Source organism: Phyllostomus hastatus, unplaced genomic scaffold, assembly GCF_019186645.2.
Source record: "Phyllostomus hastatus isolate PE091 unplaced genomic scaffold, TTU_PhHast_1.1 phas_contig_64, whole genome shotgun sequence".
In the NCBI taxonomy this organism is placed as follows: domain Eukaryota; kingdom Metazoa; phylum Chordata; class Mammalia; order Chiroptera; family Phyllostomidae; genus Phyllostomus; species Phyllostomus hastatus.
Window position 1 is genome coordinate 5,945,420 of NW_025333928.1, and position 18,779 is coordinate 5,964,198.

Sequence of the window (18,779 nt, forward strand, 5' to 3'; positions counted from 1 at the left end):
TCACAGAATAGCCATGGGGATGTAAAGTACACTGTAGGAAATGGAATAGCCAAAGAAGTTATAGGCATGACCCATGGACATGAAAAATGATGGGTGTGTTGCCTGAGGGAGTGTGTGGTGCTGGGCGGAGGGGGGCAAAGGGGGAAAAAATCAGGGCAACTGTAATAGCATAACCAATACAATATAATAAAAAATAACAAAAAAAGAAATGCATACAGATGTTAAAATGGGGATTTCCAAGAATAAGGATGTGATATTTACTTTGAGCTGATGAAACCACACATCAGTAAGATTGAGCAAAACCTGCCTAAAAGGTCTTCGGCCTTCTTCCTGTTCTCAGGGTGCAGGTTTCCTAATGAATGCTCCAGAGGCAGGGACCTGCCATAGTGACTGTCTCGGTGCCCCAGGCAGCATTTCAGCCCTCCTTCCTTCCTTCTTGTCATTCTGGGTTTGAATCTCTAGTTTGGGGACCTGCAACCCACTAGGAGAGTGCTTCCCAAACAGTGTGTGGTAAGGATATGTATTTTTCCAATACCCAATCTATTGTGTATATTTCTATAAAATGTAATAAGTGATTTACTAGAAAAACAAATGAAGACATATGAATTACAAGCCCAAATTATTTATGAGTAGATTCAACAGACATAAAATTCCTGTGAAGTTGCAATAAAAGGTCCTAAATGCTACTCTCAAATTTGGTTCTTAGAATATGTGCACTTTGAGCAGCGGGGTTTCTTTCTGCCTTCTGTATTTCCCACATCCCATACCCTATCTCCCCAGCCCAGAGCTTAACAAGTCATTTCATCAGGCAGCCCAGTGCTGCTGCCCTGTCCTGCCCCTTCTGATGCTTTTAGATAAAGGTTGAGGCTCTAATGCTGCAGGGCTTTGATGAAATACCACTTTCTTTGCTTTGACATTTATCTCCCTAATTTCCTCACTTAAAAATATTTTCCATTAGATTTTGCAATTTTGAGTTTTATTGGAGTACCGACTAGCTTTCTCTGTGGCCATGAAAAAGGTCAAGAGGTCAAATTCCCAGAGGTCATTTCCAGGAGGAACATTTAAATCAAATGTTTTCATATAAGACCCTTGTCTTTTTTAAGTAAAATTATAGGGCAATTTATTTTTCTTAAGATAGTTAATTCCACCATTAAATAGATTGTGCTTGCTTTGGATCAGACAGCTTTAAAAAAAGCAGGGAGAGAATTTGGAAGTTGCCATGTCTCACATAATGTCTACAGTGACACTGCTGACGGTTGAGGCAGGCAGGAATGTTCTGTTTTTGTTCTCTGGTGGACTTTGCAAGTATCGCTGCTGTCGTGACTAAGGAATAGCTTGTTTCCATGTCTCTCTCTTAGGCTATTTTGCTCGAGTTCATGGCATCAATCAGCTTACAAAGGCATTTCTGCGGAAGACAGAATGTCATTGTCAAGTTATAAACCTCGGGGCTGGGATGGATACCACCTTCTGGATATTAAAGGTACATTAAAATTCCTCCTCCTCTTTCCCCAATTGTTTACATTTCATTTTTGAAGACATTTACCTGCTTGAAAAAGTTAAAGAATATATTAAAATGTATGCAGTGACAGCCCGTCTCCCAGCCCTGTCCCCAGCTGTTTGCATGCTTCCAGCCACTGTCAGCCCCATATTTCATCGCACTGGGGTCCTAGTGAAGGACATGTGGGTTGTTTCTCATCTCTTGCTGTTACAAACAGAGTATTAATAACAATCCTGTGTATGTTTTTCTCTGCATGTGTGGAAATATATCAGGAGAAAAAATTCTACTAGTGGAATTGTTGAGACAAAGAGCATGTGCATTTGTAATTTGATGATAACTAAGATTCTGTTGTCAGCATAATGGTGTTTTGGGTAAGGTTTGGAGGTTTGCATGGTGGGGTGATAGTAATGTGATACAGAGCCCTTTTGTAGCCATTTTTTTTTTTTAAAGATTTTATTTATTTATTTTTAGAGAGGGAAGGGACGGAGAAAGAGAGAGAGAAACATCAATGTGTGGTTGCTGGGGGTCATGGCCTGCAACCTAGGCATGTACCCTGACTGGGAATCGAACCTGCGACACTTTGGTTTGCAGCCCGCGCTCAGTCCACTGAGCTACACCAGCCAGGGTGCCATTCTTTGATTTGGTCCCTTAACTGATCTGTTAGGGTTCAAGAATAGGTACAGAAACACTCTCAGGAAAAGGAAGTTGGGTTTAGTCAGTGGCAGAACCAGAACAACGGTGCTGATCTTTGACTCCTGGGCTGGAATTTTTCTGCCAATTCCTTTCTCTACAAGGACCTCATTGATCACATTTCCTGTTTTATAGGTTTGTACAGATTTTTCCTTGTTCTTTGAGGTCAGTCATGAGGCAGTAATGAATACACGCGTTTCCCCAGATTTCTTGCAGGTGGACATGAAGATAAATTAGAATGTATGGGTATAACCCAACCTGCATATCTCTTTGGTTCCATAGCAGCTCACCTGATAAGAAGGGCTGTGGTCATTAGAGCTCTCAGCCTTTCTCTTACTGAAGCAAGAACTCAGTGCCCTCAGCTTGGTTTTAGTGTTAATGGTTGCCTCTGTTCTGCATTCAGGATAAGAGTAACTCACATGAAGTGCTTTTAATTGGGTTGGCCAAAAAGTTTGTTTGGCTTTTCCCGTATGATAGCTCTAGTAGTGCTTAGTTGTCTTATTTTCATATGAAACAGATTTGTTTGATTGTATTGTGAAAGCTGTTGTATTGGTGTACATGTAAAAAAAACTCATCAAAATTGGTGAAATTTTGTGCAGCCATTTTAATACTGAAGATAGAAGAATGTATGTAACATTTTCAGTGTATTATGGTTTATTATTTCAAGAATGGTAAAAACACAACTGAAATGCAAAAAAAAATTTGCGAAGAAGTTGCTATAACTGATCAAATGTGTCAGAAGTGGTTTGTGAAGTTTCTTGGTGCTATTGATGTTTTGGCCAAATAATTCTTTGTTGTGGGGCTGTCTTATGCATTGGAAGGTGTTTAGCAGCACCCCTGGCAATTACCCACTAAAAGCCAGTGGCAGGAGATGGTGAATATACTCAGCGTATCTAGACCAATAAAGTTACTGGTGAAAAATGAAAAATGTGTTCTTTATTTTATGGAAAAAGTGTAATGGACTTTTTGGCCAACCCAATACAAACAGGACCTTGTGAATTCACTTCAGAGCTTTGTGAGGGGGTGTACACAGATGGATTGCAAGACCTGGTATCTTTTCCAGATTGCACAGCCAGTGTATTGGAACATGGAACAAACCTTCAGCTCCAGCTTGTCAACTCCCAGATCCCTTGTTCTCTCCTCTGAGTGCAGCCCTCTGTTCATTTGGAGGCATCTTTTCTGGGGGTCCATTGTGCCTGTCATGTAGTGACCAGGTCATGGCGGAAGGCACTGGAGGGGAGTGTGTGGTGGGGTGCTGACGGGCCTTGGGAGAAATCCCTCTTCTGCGCCTGACACCTTTTGACCTAGTCATGTCTGGTTTTTATTTTTCCTGTTTTGTAGATGGGTTAATAACAAATCTGAGGTTTTTATTTCTGAACAAGTTATATCAAGGCTTAGGTGCCCCTTCCAAGGAAAAGGTCGTCCATCAGTAGTGAGGAAGGAGAACAACATATGGTCTGAAAGTCCTTTGTGGAAGTGTTTTTGTTGCTGTAAAGAGGTTTTTTTTTTTTTTAATTGAAGTTCCTCTTTTTGAAAAGAACAAAATTATGCTTTTTTGCTCTCTTAGAGCCAAAGTTGTGTGGGCCACTGGCCTGCCACTTACTTTTGTGAATCGAGTTTATTGGAGCACAGCAACTCCATTTAGGCATATCTTACCTATTGCTGCTTTAGAGCAGTGATAGCAGAGTCCAGTAGTTATGACAGTGGAGCCTGCAAGACTAAAATACTTCCTGGCTCTTTACAGAAAGTTTGCTAATCCTTGTTTTTAGAGATATTTGTGCTTCTGAAAGAGTAAGGAAAATTGTGTCCATTGATCTTGTTATCTCATCTAACTTCTACCTGGCATAGTGCTTTGATGCCCCAGCAGAGTCTTAGCTGGGAATCACAGGCTTTCTGCTGCCACTGCTGTATGAGCTGGTTCATGGGCTCTCAGGGACCCAAGACTACTTGGATGATTGAAGACTCCCATCTTCAGGCAGCAGGCAAAAATAGGGAAAGGAAAGGTTCCAGTATTGTCATTAACAAAGAATAAATGCTGAGTGAAACCCTTCACGGGGCCTGAATTTTTGGTGTTGCCTGAATGCTGTTTATACACAATCAGAGGATCATGTACATAGGGAAGCAGTGTTGATTTTGGCAGCTTGTGAAGCAGTCAGCCCCGTTGGGTCCCCTTTGAGTTTGAGAGGTTTTGGCTGCCCCTGGCTGCCCTCTAGGAGTTATACTTGGTGTTAGGTGTCCTTCCTGTTCCTGTGACATGTGAGCTTCTTTGGAGTGGAGTGTCAGAAGAGCCAGAGAATCCCAGAATAAAAAGTTGTAACCTCATTTGCCACGGCCGTGAAAATGAGAGTGAGTGTTTGTTTTGTAAGAGGTTCAGGTATGCATGTTGGAATCTTTTCTTCCACAGCGACCTCTTTTTCTGGATATAATGAGAATCAAGATACTGTAGAAGTTGTAGGACTGTATATGCCTCCTTCATTCATTTTTTTCTTTTACAAGCAACTTTTATGGGCTACCTTTTTAAATATGCAACAGTTTACTTTATTGTATATGAAAAACACATACAAAGCAATAATAAAAAGAAACCAATTCAGTATAAAGGAGCAAAAGACTTTGACAGATACTTTCAAAAAGGTATGTGAAGGTCCAATAGTCAGATTAAAAGATGCTCAATATCAGTGCTCTAGAGGATACAGATTAAAGCCAGAGGGAGGTTCTACTACACATCCATAAAAATGCCTAAAGTCATAAAGACTGACAATGACATGTTGGCAAGGATGCTGAGTAACTACATCTCACATATATTGCTAGTAAGGATGTAAAATGTTTCAACTCATTTTTAATTGACCATTTCTTATAAATTTCACACCTATACATCTTTTGATATAGGAATTCCACTTCTTTGGATTTTTTTTATAGTTTTTCCATTACCATTTATTCCCCCTTAACCTCTTTTATGCCTTTTAAAAGCTCTACACTGCTGTTTTATGAGGGATTGTAGACCAGCTCATTTGGTCAAAACATTCTACATCATTAGTTTGAACTATTACTTAAATAGCTGCAGCATCAAAACATTCTACATTAGTTCGAACTTTTACTTAAATGGCTGCAGCATCAAAAGAGTTAAGGCAAATTGGAATTCTTAGAAAAGAATAAGATGCTTCACACTACATTGAAAGAAAATAGAAAGCAAAGAAGAGACACTGAGGGCAACACTGAATGACAGTCGCACAGCAGGCACAGAACTTCATGGGTGAAGTTGGACTAGTTAAACGTCAGAAAGCCTATTTCATATGGCTGAGAAAAACACAAACACAAATTATCACAAAAATTCAGTCACATAATAAGTCTTTTTTAAAAGACTTTATTTATTTTTAGAGAGGGGAGGGGAGTGAAAGAGGAAGAGAAACATCAATGTGTGGTTGCCTCTTGTGCACCTCCTACTGGGGACCTGGCCTGCAACCCAGGCATGTGCCCTATACTGGGAGTCAAAGCAACAGTTCTTTGGTTTGCAGGGCAGTGCTCAATCCACTGAGCCACACCAGCCAAGGCATAATCACAAGTCTTTATGGTGTTTGTTCGTATCCAGAAAATTAAGTTTCATTTTCCCCCTTTTTCTTGTCTTTTTCCTCTTTCTTTTTGCAATAACATTTGATAAATTTTTCTCCCTAAAAACAAGTTGTTCAGTGAAACAGCTACTAGAATAATTTGAGGGTATTGTGCACCTTATAGAACTTAAACCAAAAAATAGTTTTTGTTGCTTTCCCTATAAATAATGTTTTCAGGAACCTGTACAAAACTGTTAATACTTTCCCAAAGCACAGTTGATCAGAAAAACCCATGATTGTTCTGCCTTCACAGTCTTCTTCATGTAAGAACACCCTTCTGTATATCTTCCGGTTACTGGGTTGAAAGTATATGGAGAATTGTCATTAGACATCTCTACAGACACTTGTCTCTTCAACAGGAACTGCTGTCATCTGCATTTGTGTGTACTGAGGCAAATAGACTCCTTGCAGAGCTGAGGTTGTAGGTAGGTGTGTTTGGAGCTTCCATGTGACAGATGACTCGTCTGCTGGGCCAGAGGGCTGATCAGAGATGTGGGATGTAGTGACATGGTACACTTCATATAGGAGTCAATACTGCACTGGGGTGCTATAGGATATATGGTTGAAGTTGCATGCAAGAAGGACTTTGCACCTGGTAAGCAGGTACAGGAGATACAATATATAGGGTGTAATAGAAATTTAATGATCATTCAGTTTGTAGCAATATTGTATGGTAAAGGGTATAATCTGCTCTTGTCCTTTTCTTTCTTTCTCCTTTTTTCCTTTCTTCTCTCTCTCTCCCTTTTTCTGTTTCCCACTCCTTACCTTCCCCTTTTTTCCCCAGGCCAGATCCCTTGAGATTTTATCTGAGGACCATTCTCCACATGGGTGAGGAATGGCTGATCCCACAATTCCAATACTCGCCTTTAGGGGTCCCCTGCCTACTCGGAAATGCTTGCTCATGATTTCTGCCCCCATTCTGCAGTCCTCAGGGATGTCTGTCTGCTGCCATCTGTACCTGTTCTCCATCTCTTGTTACTGTCTGCATACTTGGTTATGCAAGTTGCTCAAGTTAGAAACAAGAGTGTCAGTCAGCCTTGCCATTCATCCCGTCGTGCAGCATTATAGCTACCACCACGTTTTGGATGTCAGCAACTTTCTTTTCTTTCTTCTTTTTTGTCTTTTTAAAAAATACATTAGTTCTACATTTGAATGGAATATAAGTGCAGGTGGGTGCAAGGCTGTTAAATGTGTCTCTGGGGAAGCCACTAGTCAGGTAGGCCAGGTGTGGAGCACCTCGTTTCTGGCTGGTTCTCAGGCATGAATAGCTGCTACAACATGACATGTATTCTTGAGAGTCACCAGAGGGGTGTTACAGTCTGTGTAGGTGGTAACAGAGCCAACAGGAAGAGGAGGCATTTGAGAATGGTCCCAAATAAGCTAGCAAAAGCAGGAAAGGAAAGCAGGGCCGTGTGTGTGTGTGTGTGTGTGTGTGTTTCACATGTTTTTTTACTGCAGGCCACAGTAGAAAATAAATGTACACCCTCAGCCAGGACCCCCATCTATGTACCTATGTCTGTAAATAATAAATAATAGGAACACATATGGGCTTACTAAGGCAGGCCCTGTTCTGAATGTCACTTGTGTATTTCCTCATTAATGGTCAAAACACCATGAGGTGTTGTCATTTCTGTACTTTTCAGGTGAGGAAACCTTGGCCCAGGGAGTTAAGTGACTTTCTAGAGGCCTCACAGCAAGCAAGTGGTAGAGCTATGATTTGAACCCTTGTCCCTGGGCTCTAGAGTACTTGTTTTTTTTTAAACCTTTCCGCTGTGCTCAACTTTCACAGAAAGAAAAATAAATGTATATCAAAATAATACTAATCCTTTTTCCATGTCATGCTTTTTTTAATGAATTCTTTTTTTAAAAGATATTATTTATTTAGTTTTAGAGAGAGGGCTAGGGAGGTAGAAAGAGGAGAGACATCAATGCCAGAGAGAAAAATCAATTGGTTGCTCCTTTTATGTGCCCTGACTGGGGACCAAACCTACAAACCAGGCATAAGCTCTGACCAGGAATCAAACCAGTGACTTCAGTTTTTCTGGGATGACACCCAACCAACTGAACCACACCAGTCAGGGCAGATGTCATGCTTTCTGATATTTGCTATTTTATCCTATTTTATCCCCTAACTGCTGGTCAGACCTGCTACATACATTAATTTTCTGACTTGCGCTGTTAGGTTCCAAGCCTCTTTTTGGAAATAATGTCATGTTCTATTTCTGAAGTATCTCTTATCGCCCCCTCCATCCCAGCGATCATGACCCCAGTTCAGGCTCCCCATTACTTCTTACCTGGACAACCTCAGTGGCCTCCTGTCTTTTTCCTCTGTCCATTCTTCATGCTGAGACCAAAATAAGTGGGAGAATGTGCTGGGGTCCAGCCTTGGCGGGTCTCAGGGTCCCTGAAGGCGGAATGGCTCAGGTGAAGTGAATGAAGCAAGATACCAGGTCGGGTGCTGGAGGACAGTCAGGCTTTTTGGGCCCGACTGACTCACCGAGAAGAATCAATCTTTATTTTTATAGGGGAGGTTATACAGCATTCACTGGAGCAGGTGCATAGTGTGATTATTAAAACAGAAATGGTTACCATAGAAACAACTTCGAAAAGCACAGAAGGTTTTACAGATCAGTCATGTTATACAAAGATTATTTTGACCAAGAGGGTTATCAATCAGCCAAAAAAGCTATATGGGCACAAACTTTCAGGTGTCATTAATTAATAAGTAGGTGTCTATTAAGATTCTAGGGATTGGTCTAAGTTAAAAGGGTGCAAGGGGTGATTTATAGGTTATATGGAAATTAGTTATATGGAAATCTGTTGAGGTTAGATTTGTCTAGGTTAGGTAACTGGTTTCCTGCCTAGGTCTTTTGATTTATACATCTTGGGGGGGTCCATGCTTTGTATTTGCCTCCATGTATCGAGACTATTATATTCAACCAGAACTCCCTGCTTCTGCACCCACCTGATCTCACTAATAAACATTCCTGTTCAGGGTATGGGAGGGGTAGTGTCTCTAATAAATCTTGAGCTTTTAAGTGGTGACTCCTTAAGGGACATTCCCAGCAATGACTTCCTCCAGCATTCTGGCAGCTGGTCTACCCAAGTTTAATTTTGTCCTTAACTCCCCAGGTGGTGGAAGTAGGCAGCATTAGGGTTGTCAGGGATTTCTGTTCTGTGGTCAGCAAATCACTTCTCACAGAATCAGAGGCATTGTGCAGATTTTTTGTTATAACACACAGGTATCTAAAAATCCCATCACCTGTTGCTAGCAGGGATAGGCATAGAGGAAGAGATAGACAGGAGATCCGGCTACAGTTGCCTCTGCTGTGCAGATGCATCTTATCTGACCTGACTCTGTCAGGGGTCAGCTGTTGGTTGGCTCTCGACAAGAATGGATTTCTGACCATACAGTTTCCCTGATTTGAAATCCTTAAGTGCCACATTGCTCTCTGGGGCCTCATACTTGATCCATGAAGATGATCAGTATATGTATGCATGAGTAAGTGATTCTAAAGATTACTGTGTTTTTCTCCTCAGGATCAGGATCTTCTCCCAAGTAAATATTTTGAAGTCGATTTTCCAATGATAGTCACAAGAAAGCTGCACAGCATCAAGTAAGTGTGGGTATGGCCAGAAGAAAGAATTCAGAACCAGCTCTCAGTAGGTGGCAGGGTTGATCTCTAGGACCTCATTTTTGTGCACTACTTTCCTTTGAACATCTCCGGACCTTCATTCTTGCCCTGGGACCCTCATTCCTGCCCTGGGACCCTCATTCCAATGTGGCATGCAGTTCTCAAAAGGAAATGCATCCTCTCCTGTGCCTCTACCGAGTGATTGTAGTTTAAATAATTTCATCATGTGTTGGTTTTGTTTGCTTCTTTACCTCCAGGGCATAGAAAGGTACCTTGTTCAGAACAGATATGTAGTAAGTATTTTTTGAATGAATGAATGAATGGAGACTGAAGTTAATCCATGATTATATGAGATATTGTGGAAGCCATTCCAGGTTTCAAAGGGTTTGCAAAGTTGTAGACGAGTTCGGGAAGCTTTGCTGAGCGCTTGTCTTCGCCTGGGACCATTGTACATGCTTCCCTTGGGTTGTCTCATCCAGTCCTCAGAGCAGACTTGAGTTAAGTACTATTAGCCCTTTTTACAGATGGGAAAACTGAGGCCCAGACAAGTTTGGATAATTTGCTTAAGGTTATCCAGCTAGGAAGAGTGGAGCTGAGATTTAAATCCTGGCTTCAAGCCCAAAGTCAAGGTTTCTTGATAGTGTTAATCCACACTTTCTCCCTCCTGTTTAAATCAGTCATTGAAATAAAATCCTAATTCTTATATTTACAAAAATGTAATAAACCTAAAAGTTTAAATTTGTCCTTTAGAGATGTTCAATCCTCACAAACTGGAAATACTTTTCAAGGTTTGGCTTTTTCTACTTTATCCTATGAAAATGAGATTTTTACTCTTTCCAATAGAAAACAGCATTTTATATTAAATGTGCTTTTCAAATGATATATGGCAATTCCGACGCTCTGGTAACTATGAAGTACAAGAAAGCCTGTTAGACCTCAGTGAAGTATAAGAAAGGAGGCTCTAATTCAATCTAGTGATGGTTACCAGAATGGGAAATGCATTGGCATCTGAGCATGGTGGCTGGGTTACTGATCATTTGGCTCTCTGATTTTTTTCCATAGTCTTGATTGGGGTAGTTATCACATAAATGTTATGGGCATTAGGTCTAAGTCAGCTTTTTAAGTTATCTGAGAAATAATAGCTATCTTTAAAATTTTGAGAAGAGGCAAAAAAGTAGAAATTGCTTGACAAATACTGAAACATTTGGGAAATTCTTTTTTTTAAGATTTTATTTATTTATTTTTAGAGAGGGAAGGGAGGGAGAAAGAGAGAGAAACATCAATGTGCGGTTGCTGGGGGCTGTGCCCTGCAACCCAGGTATGTGGCCTGACTGGGAATCGAACCTGCGACACTTTGGTTCGCAGCACGTCCTCAATCCACTGAGCTACGCCAGCCAGGACCCCAGGGAAATTCTTGCTAGCATGTCTGTAGCTATTTCTAAGTCTGAGTGTTTATGATCAGTTTGTGATTGACATCAAATTCTGAGTATAATGGTGCTTAGCTGACCTAGCCCAAGACACGTGGCCATTGCGGTTTGACTTTATGTGCCTCTGGTTAAATGGAATTGAACAGTAGTCTCTACAGTAGCAGTACCTACTTGCCATTTTTATAGTGAGTGTGCATTTTTGCAGTAAATAAGCTGCCTGACTCATTTTTCTCCTCTTTCCCACCTTCCCATAGATTCAAGCCTCTTCTATCAAAACCTATTTTAGAATTACATTCAGAGGACACGTTTCAAATCGGCAAGTATCCTTAATTTAAGCAATGCGTTGTAAACTATATGGCTGTTTTTGCTTGATTTCCCTTTCCTTTCTAAAGATGGTGTGTGCATGCATGTGTGTGCATGTATGCATGTGTGTGCATGTGTGCATGTGTGTGCACATGATGTCACACAGTGTTTACTTCTGATCCCTTTATGCTTCCTTCAGTTACCGTGAAGGAGTTTAAAACGAGTTTGTGTGACTCTTCTTAGATGTCCATAGGTCCCCAGTCTTAACTCTTTAAAACGGGTGTCAAACTCATTTTCATTGGGGGCCACATCAGTCTTGCAGTTGCCTTCAAAGGGCCAAATGGAATTTTAGGGCTGTGTAAATGTAACCACTCCTTAACCAGGGGCAAGGAGCTCGGCGCGGCTGCCGGGTAGAAATGAGGTGCCGGCCTAGATAAAACAAGTTGCAGGCCTGGGCTCAACCTGCAGGCCTTGTGTTTGCCACCTGTGCTTTAAAAAAATTTTTCAGTTAGTTGCCAACATATTGATAGGAGATTTTTAGTGAAAATCTGGCTTTCTTTGGAAAGACCAGCTTTGGCAACTTTGGACCCTCACTCCTACGTGGAAGTCATCGAGAGAGGCCAAGCACCTGCCACTTCTTTCCCTACCACTCTTGTCACCCACTTATATTAGCTCCTTGGCCCCTGCACTCTTGTTTCCCCTTCAGTTTTAATTATGAATGTTTCCAGCAACACTTTCTGCATTTTCACATTTTTGAAATTAAGATAAATCTCTTCCAGAATCTTCCATCATTTTCAGTTGGTGTCTGACAGAGAAGTGCAAGGAGCTTAATAATAATTCAGGTCAGAAAACATGGTTGGAGAAGGTGGTCTTCTGAGATGGCTGGCCCAGATCATCCAGTAGCCATCACACAACTCATAAGCCCCCTTCTACTCACAACCACACTGCGTTAGTCATTCTGTCTTTGTCATGATCAGGTGCCCAGTTATGTTTCCACAGAAAATGTCTCCCCCACTCTTAGTTTCCCTCATACCAGTTGTGAGTGCAACCTAGTCAGGCTTTGCCATTCGTTTGCCTTTTCACACTTCTGCTATCGTGACTTCTACATATTTGATTAATATTTGTGTCAGAACAATTATATGTAGAAAAGATCTAGCACTTTACATTGCTTTTGATCAATGTAGAAATATATGAAGTGGAAAATAAAGATCCTCCACAATCCCGCCCCACACCAAGAAAACAAATGTTTGTCATTTTCTACTACAGCTGAATGTTGTACCCAGAGATCAGGAGAGGAACACACAAATGCAGCCCAGTGCTTCGCACATAGAAGTTTCAGTAGGTTTCTGCTGAAGGAGTGTACATTGAATAAATATATGTTGTAGTTAAATAGATGTGTTGAGTGAATGAATCTATATTTCTGTGTACAAATCTATATTCATGTGTAATTTTAACAAACTGAATGATTAACATGTATGTTTGTAACTTGCTCGTTTCATATCCCAGCAAATCATCGCTGTTTACCCATCTGCTTGGGTAGCTTTCTATGTCAGCGATTTTCAACCTTTTTCATCTCATGGCACACATAAACTAAGTACTTAAACTTACATATGTATAATATATATAATATGTTTTTTGGCTCTCTGACCCCCCAAAATGTATAATTTTGATTCATTCATATCAGAGACCTATTGTGTTGGCTGTTGTCATTTTTTAAATTTGACAGTCTAAGGGAGAAGAGGTCAGTGCTCCTGACTAAATAGTCAGGTATTGCACATTTGAAAAATTCTTGGGGCCCATCAGTGTGTTGTGGCACACTGGTTAAAAATCAGTTTTATATCATTAATTTCAATGGCTTCATAGCACTTCTTTGCATGGAAATTCCATTTTATTTAATCTATTTCCTACTGATGATCATTTAGATTGCTTCCTTTTTTAATGTTTTTATATTAAACAGTACTATAGAAAACATATGTATATGTGCACATTGCCAGCAAAATGAAGAATTACATACTATGGATTCTACTAGCTAAAGCTACCATTCTTTAAGACCCTAATTGCTAATTTTTGTTTCCACTAGAGGGAGTAAGGATTCTCAATCCCTACCTTTTCACTGGGTATTCTCATTTTTAAAATCGCTCCCAGTCTGGCTAACTCTGTTGCTGCGTTCTCACACACCCCCACCAGGCCAAGAGCATCCTCACTCCTGAGTGTGGGCTGCCAGGGGAGGTGTACAGGCAAGGCACACCAGGGAGCTGGGGCCTCCCTCCTATGGAGGCATATGGAGCTGTGCAGCCTGGCTTAGGTGCTGGGCAGCTGAGGTGCTCCGGGTGCTGCTGTGTCCTCAGTGCCTGGGCCAACACTGTGGGTGACCTGTGTAGCTCCTCCTAGAATACCTGTCTGAAGCTTTACCATTCCTTGAGACTACCTTATAGTCTTTCAGCTTGGGGTCTCCAGAGTGCTAAGTTGACTACACAGACTGCTTTCTCCATGTTTCCATAGCCAGAGACATGACCTGACACCTTTGATGACCAGTGTCAGGGCCCTTGGTTGACCCTTGGCTGGTGCACCCTAGAACTTAAAGTATAGGTGGATGGAGTTCAGAGGATTGTTTTTGAGGTCACCCAAGTCAGAGATTGTCAGGAGGGTGTAGTAGCCTTAGCTCGAGTAATAGGTCAGACTGGAAGGTACACTCTGATAGAAAACAAGAGATACTGAGACATTTGGAGCCTCATGAGAATCCTATCATATCCTTAAATGGGGACAGTATGCTAGTGATGTACAACTTATTTTATGTGGAATGGGGCTGGGTCATCTCTCAGTGAGTGACCCACATCAGATAATGTGGCACAAATTTCTGAAAAAACTTTATACAGGCATAGTTTGACCCCTTTAGCTAAGGTGAGACCTCAAATTCACAAATCAACCCAAAGAAGAGAATCTAATAGAAAATCATAAACATTTTACAGAGGTGCCAAAGGATTAATGGACATTTTTGGAAAAGGTAAAGAAACTGAATTCAAGCAAAAGATGCTGAATAACTGCAAAACAACAGCAGATAAGTTAAAGGAGCTGATCCATTTGTAGCAGAAAGCTTCTCTCCATTGAGAAAGAGCTAGAATCAAATGAAATAGAAATATGATTTTGGGAGCAAAATTATAATTCTACCTTTGAAGAGAAAATTGTCTGGAGCAAAAAATCAAAAGAAATGTCGAAATTGAAGAGGAAGAATTTTAGGAAAATGAATTACAGATTGGACAGGAAAATGAAAAACAGCTGAAGGATCAGTTTCAAGAAATAAGACAGAAAAGGACAGAATGTGAGAGAAAATGAAAAGACTATTTGTATCAAATCCAGATTTTGGAATGGGGTCTTGAAGCCAAAAAATTGCAGCAGGAAGTCCAGGAGGCACAACTCAGTGAAGAAGAGGGTCAAGGAAAGATCAGTAAGGTCAAAGGGGAAACTGGCATTCAAGGCCAGATGAGTCTGAGGCTGGAGAATGGTACTAAAGCTGTGGAAAGATCTTTTGGACAAGCCACCAAATGATGGCAAAGAAAAAGAACTGGAGTGGTAGACAGAAGAGCTGGTTAAGTCCATTTCCAGCAGTTTATCCAGCAGAGAGGAACAAAAGTTCGTGTTTTTCCAGTGGAACCCATTGACTGGAGCCCATTGATGTAGAGGCCTCACATGCAGGCATAGGAAGGGAGTCACCATTCCAATCTGGGTGCCTGAAGAGGCGGGGATCATCTTGGCAGCTCCCCAGGAATCTCTGTATGCTACAGAATCCTATCTCATCTGGTTTTAATGCTGAAGGCATATATGTATAACATCTGTCTTTAGGGGAGAGACCCAGTAAAGTTATGACAGACAATAAAAATAAATAAATTAAAAAAATAAGTAAAACTTCTCTCAATCTGATAGGCTGAAATGATGTCCTGCTATTTTAAAATGTTATATAACTTTGCATGCTGAGAGGGCATATTTTCCCAGAATAGTAAAACTCCTTTGAAACTCGCCCTGAGGCTGTGTCCTGTAGTGAACACCTTCCATTCCAAGCATAGTGAGGGTAAGGCATCCTGGGAGGTCAGGTAATGGACCTACAAGGTCCAAAGCTTGAGTAGCCCCGACTTCAGAGTGGCGCCGGAATCATGATGGAGTGTGTGCTGTTGTACAGGGGAGCTCTGTCCTGCAGAGCCCTCCCAGCTGCTGCCGTGGTTGAGAGTAAATCTATGAAAACATGATCTGCTTGGGGAGGAAAGGTGGCCAATCTCTCTGAGGAAAAGAGCCTCGAGCACCTGTTTCCCTGGGCTTTTATTGGGTTTAGTTTGCATAGGAATACAGGGCATATACGTAAAGCTCATCAATCATTGTCAGGGAGTAATGATCAAGGAGTAGATAACAATTCAAAGATCTATAAGGGCTTATTCTGAGTCAGGGTCAGGTAGATAAGAGTGATGCCAAAGGGCCATAAAACATTGGGAAACTTATTTTTTGCTTGGACCCTTAACATTTAAATTGAGGGCATTCTTAGCAAAGCAGGTTTCACAGGATATTATGCATTCTTTCTTAGGCCAGATCGATGCCCCACACACACTGGGAACCACCCATTCCAGCACAGGTCTGCACCCCCTTTCGGCATTGTTCCAGGCCTGAAGCAGGTGGGGGTTGCAGGCAGCCAAGAGATTAGGAGACTTTTTACCGATAGAATGAGGATTCAGGCTATGACAAAGCAGAGGGATGAGGATCTTTTGTCCTTCCTCCATAATCCCTTAAGTCCTTCCCTGATGGCCCCTTTGTAGCTGCGACTGTCTTAGGTTGTTCCTGGCTTGAGGAATCTTACCCGTCATTGACTAACCAGCCATCCTCCAGGGGCCAAGCAGGGTGAAGTAAAGGGGACAGAGGCTGTGCCCCTGCCGGGAGGGTTAGTTTTGTCTCCTTAGTGGCTTATGGTCCCAAGGTCTTTTTACTCAGCCTTAGCCATAGGGGGTTATGGCTTCTGAAACCAGGCAGGGTGGTTCCCAGCACTGTTGGAATCATCAAAGTCTATTATTGTTAATGAGACTTGGGCCATATCCTCCAGTGTCTCCTGGGTGACATGTCAGCATGCTATGGATATGGCTGGGCCATGGCCAAGTGTGCTTCAAGTCACTGACCCCTCATCTTCTCCATACCTTGTGCTAAATTTTTAAAAGAGTCATCATAACAGTGTGCATTTCAACTTTATGAGCTACCTGTAGCTCCAAATTTCTGGTCAGACATGTCTCCCCTGAACTTCAGGCTTCAAAATTTTGTGGGGTTTTGTTGTTGTTGTTGTTAGGGATGGAAAACTTACATTAAATATGCTTATTATTGTGCTGGCTGGCATGGCTGAGTGGATTGAGTGCTGGCCTGCAAACCAGAAGGTCTCCAGTTCAATTCCCAGTCAGGCAGGACACATGCCTGGGTTGCGGGCCAGGTCCACAGTTGGGGGCGTGCAGGAGGCAACTGATCACTGTGTCTCTCACACATCGATGTTTCTATCCCTCTCTCCCTTCCTTTCTCTAAAAATATGTAAAAAATATTTTTAAAAATATGCTTATTATTAATATGTATGTTATTTGCAAGAAGGCATATAGGCATTTGGGAATCATTTGACTTCATAGTGCGGCAGACAAGTACCTTCCTGTTCTTTATATTCTTTTCCTGACTCAGGCATTGTGGTGGCAGGGGCTGACTTGGGTTTCCCCACTTGTTCTTGGGTGCTTTCCTAACACCTAGTAGGTTCCTGGGAGGTATTTCTTTTAGCTTATGGTGTGTGGCTAAGTGTACTGGAATCAGCCATTTGGGGTCATCAAGATCATAAGAGAGAACCTGCTTCTGTGCTGAGCTATTACCCTTTCCCACATTGTTTGCTGTGGGTCCTCAAGCCAGGAGAACCTGAGTTACCAGCAGTGACACAGGATGGCTGTTGGATGTTCTAACTCCTTCCCTGATTTGTACACTTGTGGAGGTTGGGCAACGCTTTGGAAAAACGGTCAGTTTTCTTTTTATCATAAATCTCTTTTTTAACTTTAACTGAAAAAAATTTCAGGTGTACACAGAAATGCTCTGACTAGATTGTTGAACTTCCATCATGAACCCTTCACCTGCTTTTCACTATTGCCAGTCATCTGTACCAGTGGTTCTGAGAATGAAGTCCCAGATGAACAGCATCAGCACCATCTGGGAACTTGTCAGAAATGCAAATCTCTACATTTTGAAAGATCTGCATCAGAAACTGTGGGGGTGGAGCCCATCAATGTGTGTGGTTCTGATGTAGCCACAGCTTGAGAACCATTGGAGGTACTGTGCCATCCAGCCTCTGCTGGAATATTTTTAAAGCAAGTGCTATTTTATTCGCAAATAGTTCAGATCATAAATTATTTCCTTTGAACATAGTATCTTACAAATTGGCATACCATTAAGAGAGCAGCCTGCCAATCAGTACCAAAGTAAAATAGATCTAATTTTTGGCCTCCTCATTTCCCTTGTAGCCACCTACTTTTTTATTGAAATATATTTGAGGACTTCCAGCCAAGATGGAGGTGTAGATAGACACACTGTGCCTCCTCGAACAACCAAACTAAGGAAAACAACAATTTACAAACAAAATAACAACCAGAACTGACAGAAAATTGAACTGTATGGAAGTTAGTTAAAATAGACACATTCATCTAGACCGGTAGGCAGGGCAGAGTCAGATGGCTGGGTGGAGAGGGGTTGTGGCACAAAAAGCAGTGGCAGCAGGCATGCAAGACACCCTGGGCACGTAAGAAGGCAATGGGCAGACCCAGTGAGGCAGTGATTATGAGGTGAGGCACTACGCACAAGGCTGCTAGCTGACCACGCAGTCCCACATTCTCACACAGATAAACCAGGTGAAACTGGGGAGCAAGACAGATCACGAAACCCTGGGTCCTAGCACCAGGAAATAAAGCCACAGATCACTGATTGAAAACACCTGTGGGGGGTGAGGTGCAAGGAGAAACTCCCAGCCTTACGGGAAAGTTCTCGTTGGAAAGACCCACAGGGTTCTAGAATGTACACAAAACCACCCACATAGGAATCAGCACCAGAAAGGCCCACTTTGCTTGGGAGAAGCGGTGGAAGGGACTGAAATCCTACAGAGAGCAGAGCAAGCGCCATTGTTCCCTCTCAGACCCCTCCCCCACATACAGTGTCACAACCCAGCCACTGGGTTGCCCCGCCCTGGTGAACCTAAGGCTCTGCCCCTCATATGTAATGAGCATGACAAGACAAAAAAAAAAATGACCCAAATGGAAGAACAGATCAAAGTTGCAGAGCAAATACAACTAAGTGACCAAGAAATAGCCAACCTATTAGATGCACAGTTCAAAGCACTGGTGATCAGGATGCTCACAGAATTAGTTGAATTTGGTCGCAAATTAGATGAAAAAATAAAGGCTACGCTAAGTGAAATGAAGGAAAATGCATAGGGAACCAATTGTGATGGGAAGGAAACTGGGACTCAAATCAATGGAGTGGACCAGAAGGAAGGAAGAAACAACCAAACAGAAAACAATGAAGAAATAAGAATTCAAAAAAATGAGGAGAGGCTTAGGAACCTCCAGGACAACTTTAA

General features: G+C 41.8%; 1 protein-coding gene and 1 pseudogene across 2 annotated transcripts in view; both read left to right on the forward strand.

Moving 5' to 3' along the window:
- LCMT1 (leucine carboxyl methyltransferase 1) overlaps positions 1-18,779 on the forward strand; it is a 62,417-nt gene that overhangs the window by 27,168 nt on the left and 16,470 nt on the right. For both annotated transcript variants that reach the window (XM_045849040.1, XM_045849041.1), the window contains exons 3-5: positions 1,359-1,480; positions 9,334-9,410; positions 11,110-11,171. In XM_045849040.1, coding sequence (XP_045704996.1) covers positions 1,359-1,480; positions 9,334-9,410; positions 11,110-11,171 — 261 coding nt within the window. The remainder of the gene's footprint in view (positions 1-1,358; positions 1,481-9,333; positions 9,411-11,109; positions 11,172-18,779) is intronic.
- On the forward strand, positions 12,011-14,985 carry LOC123825410 (annotated as a pseudogene).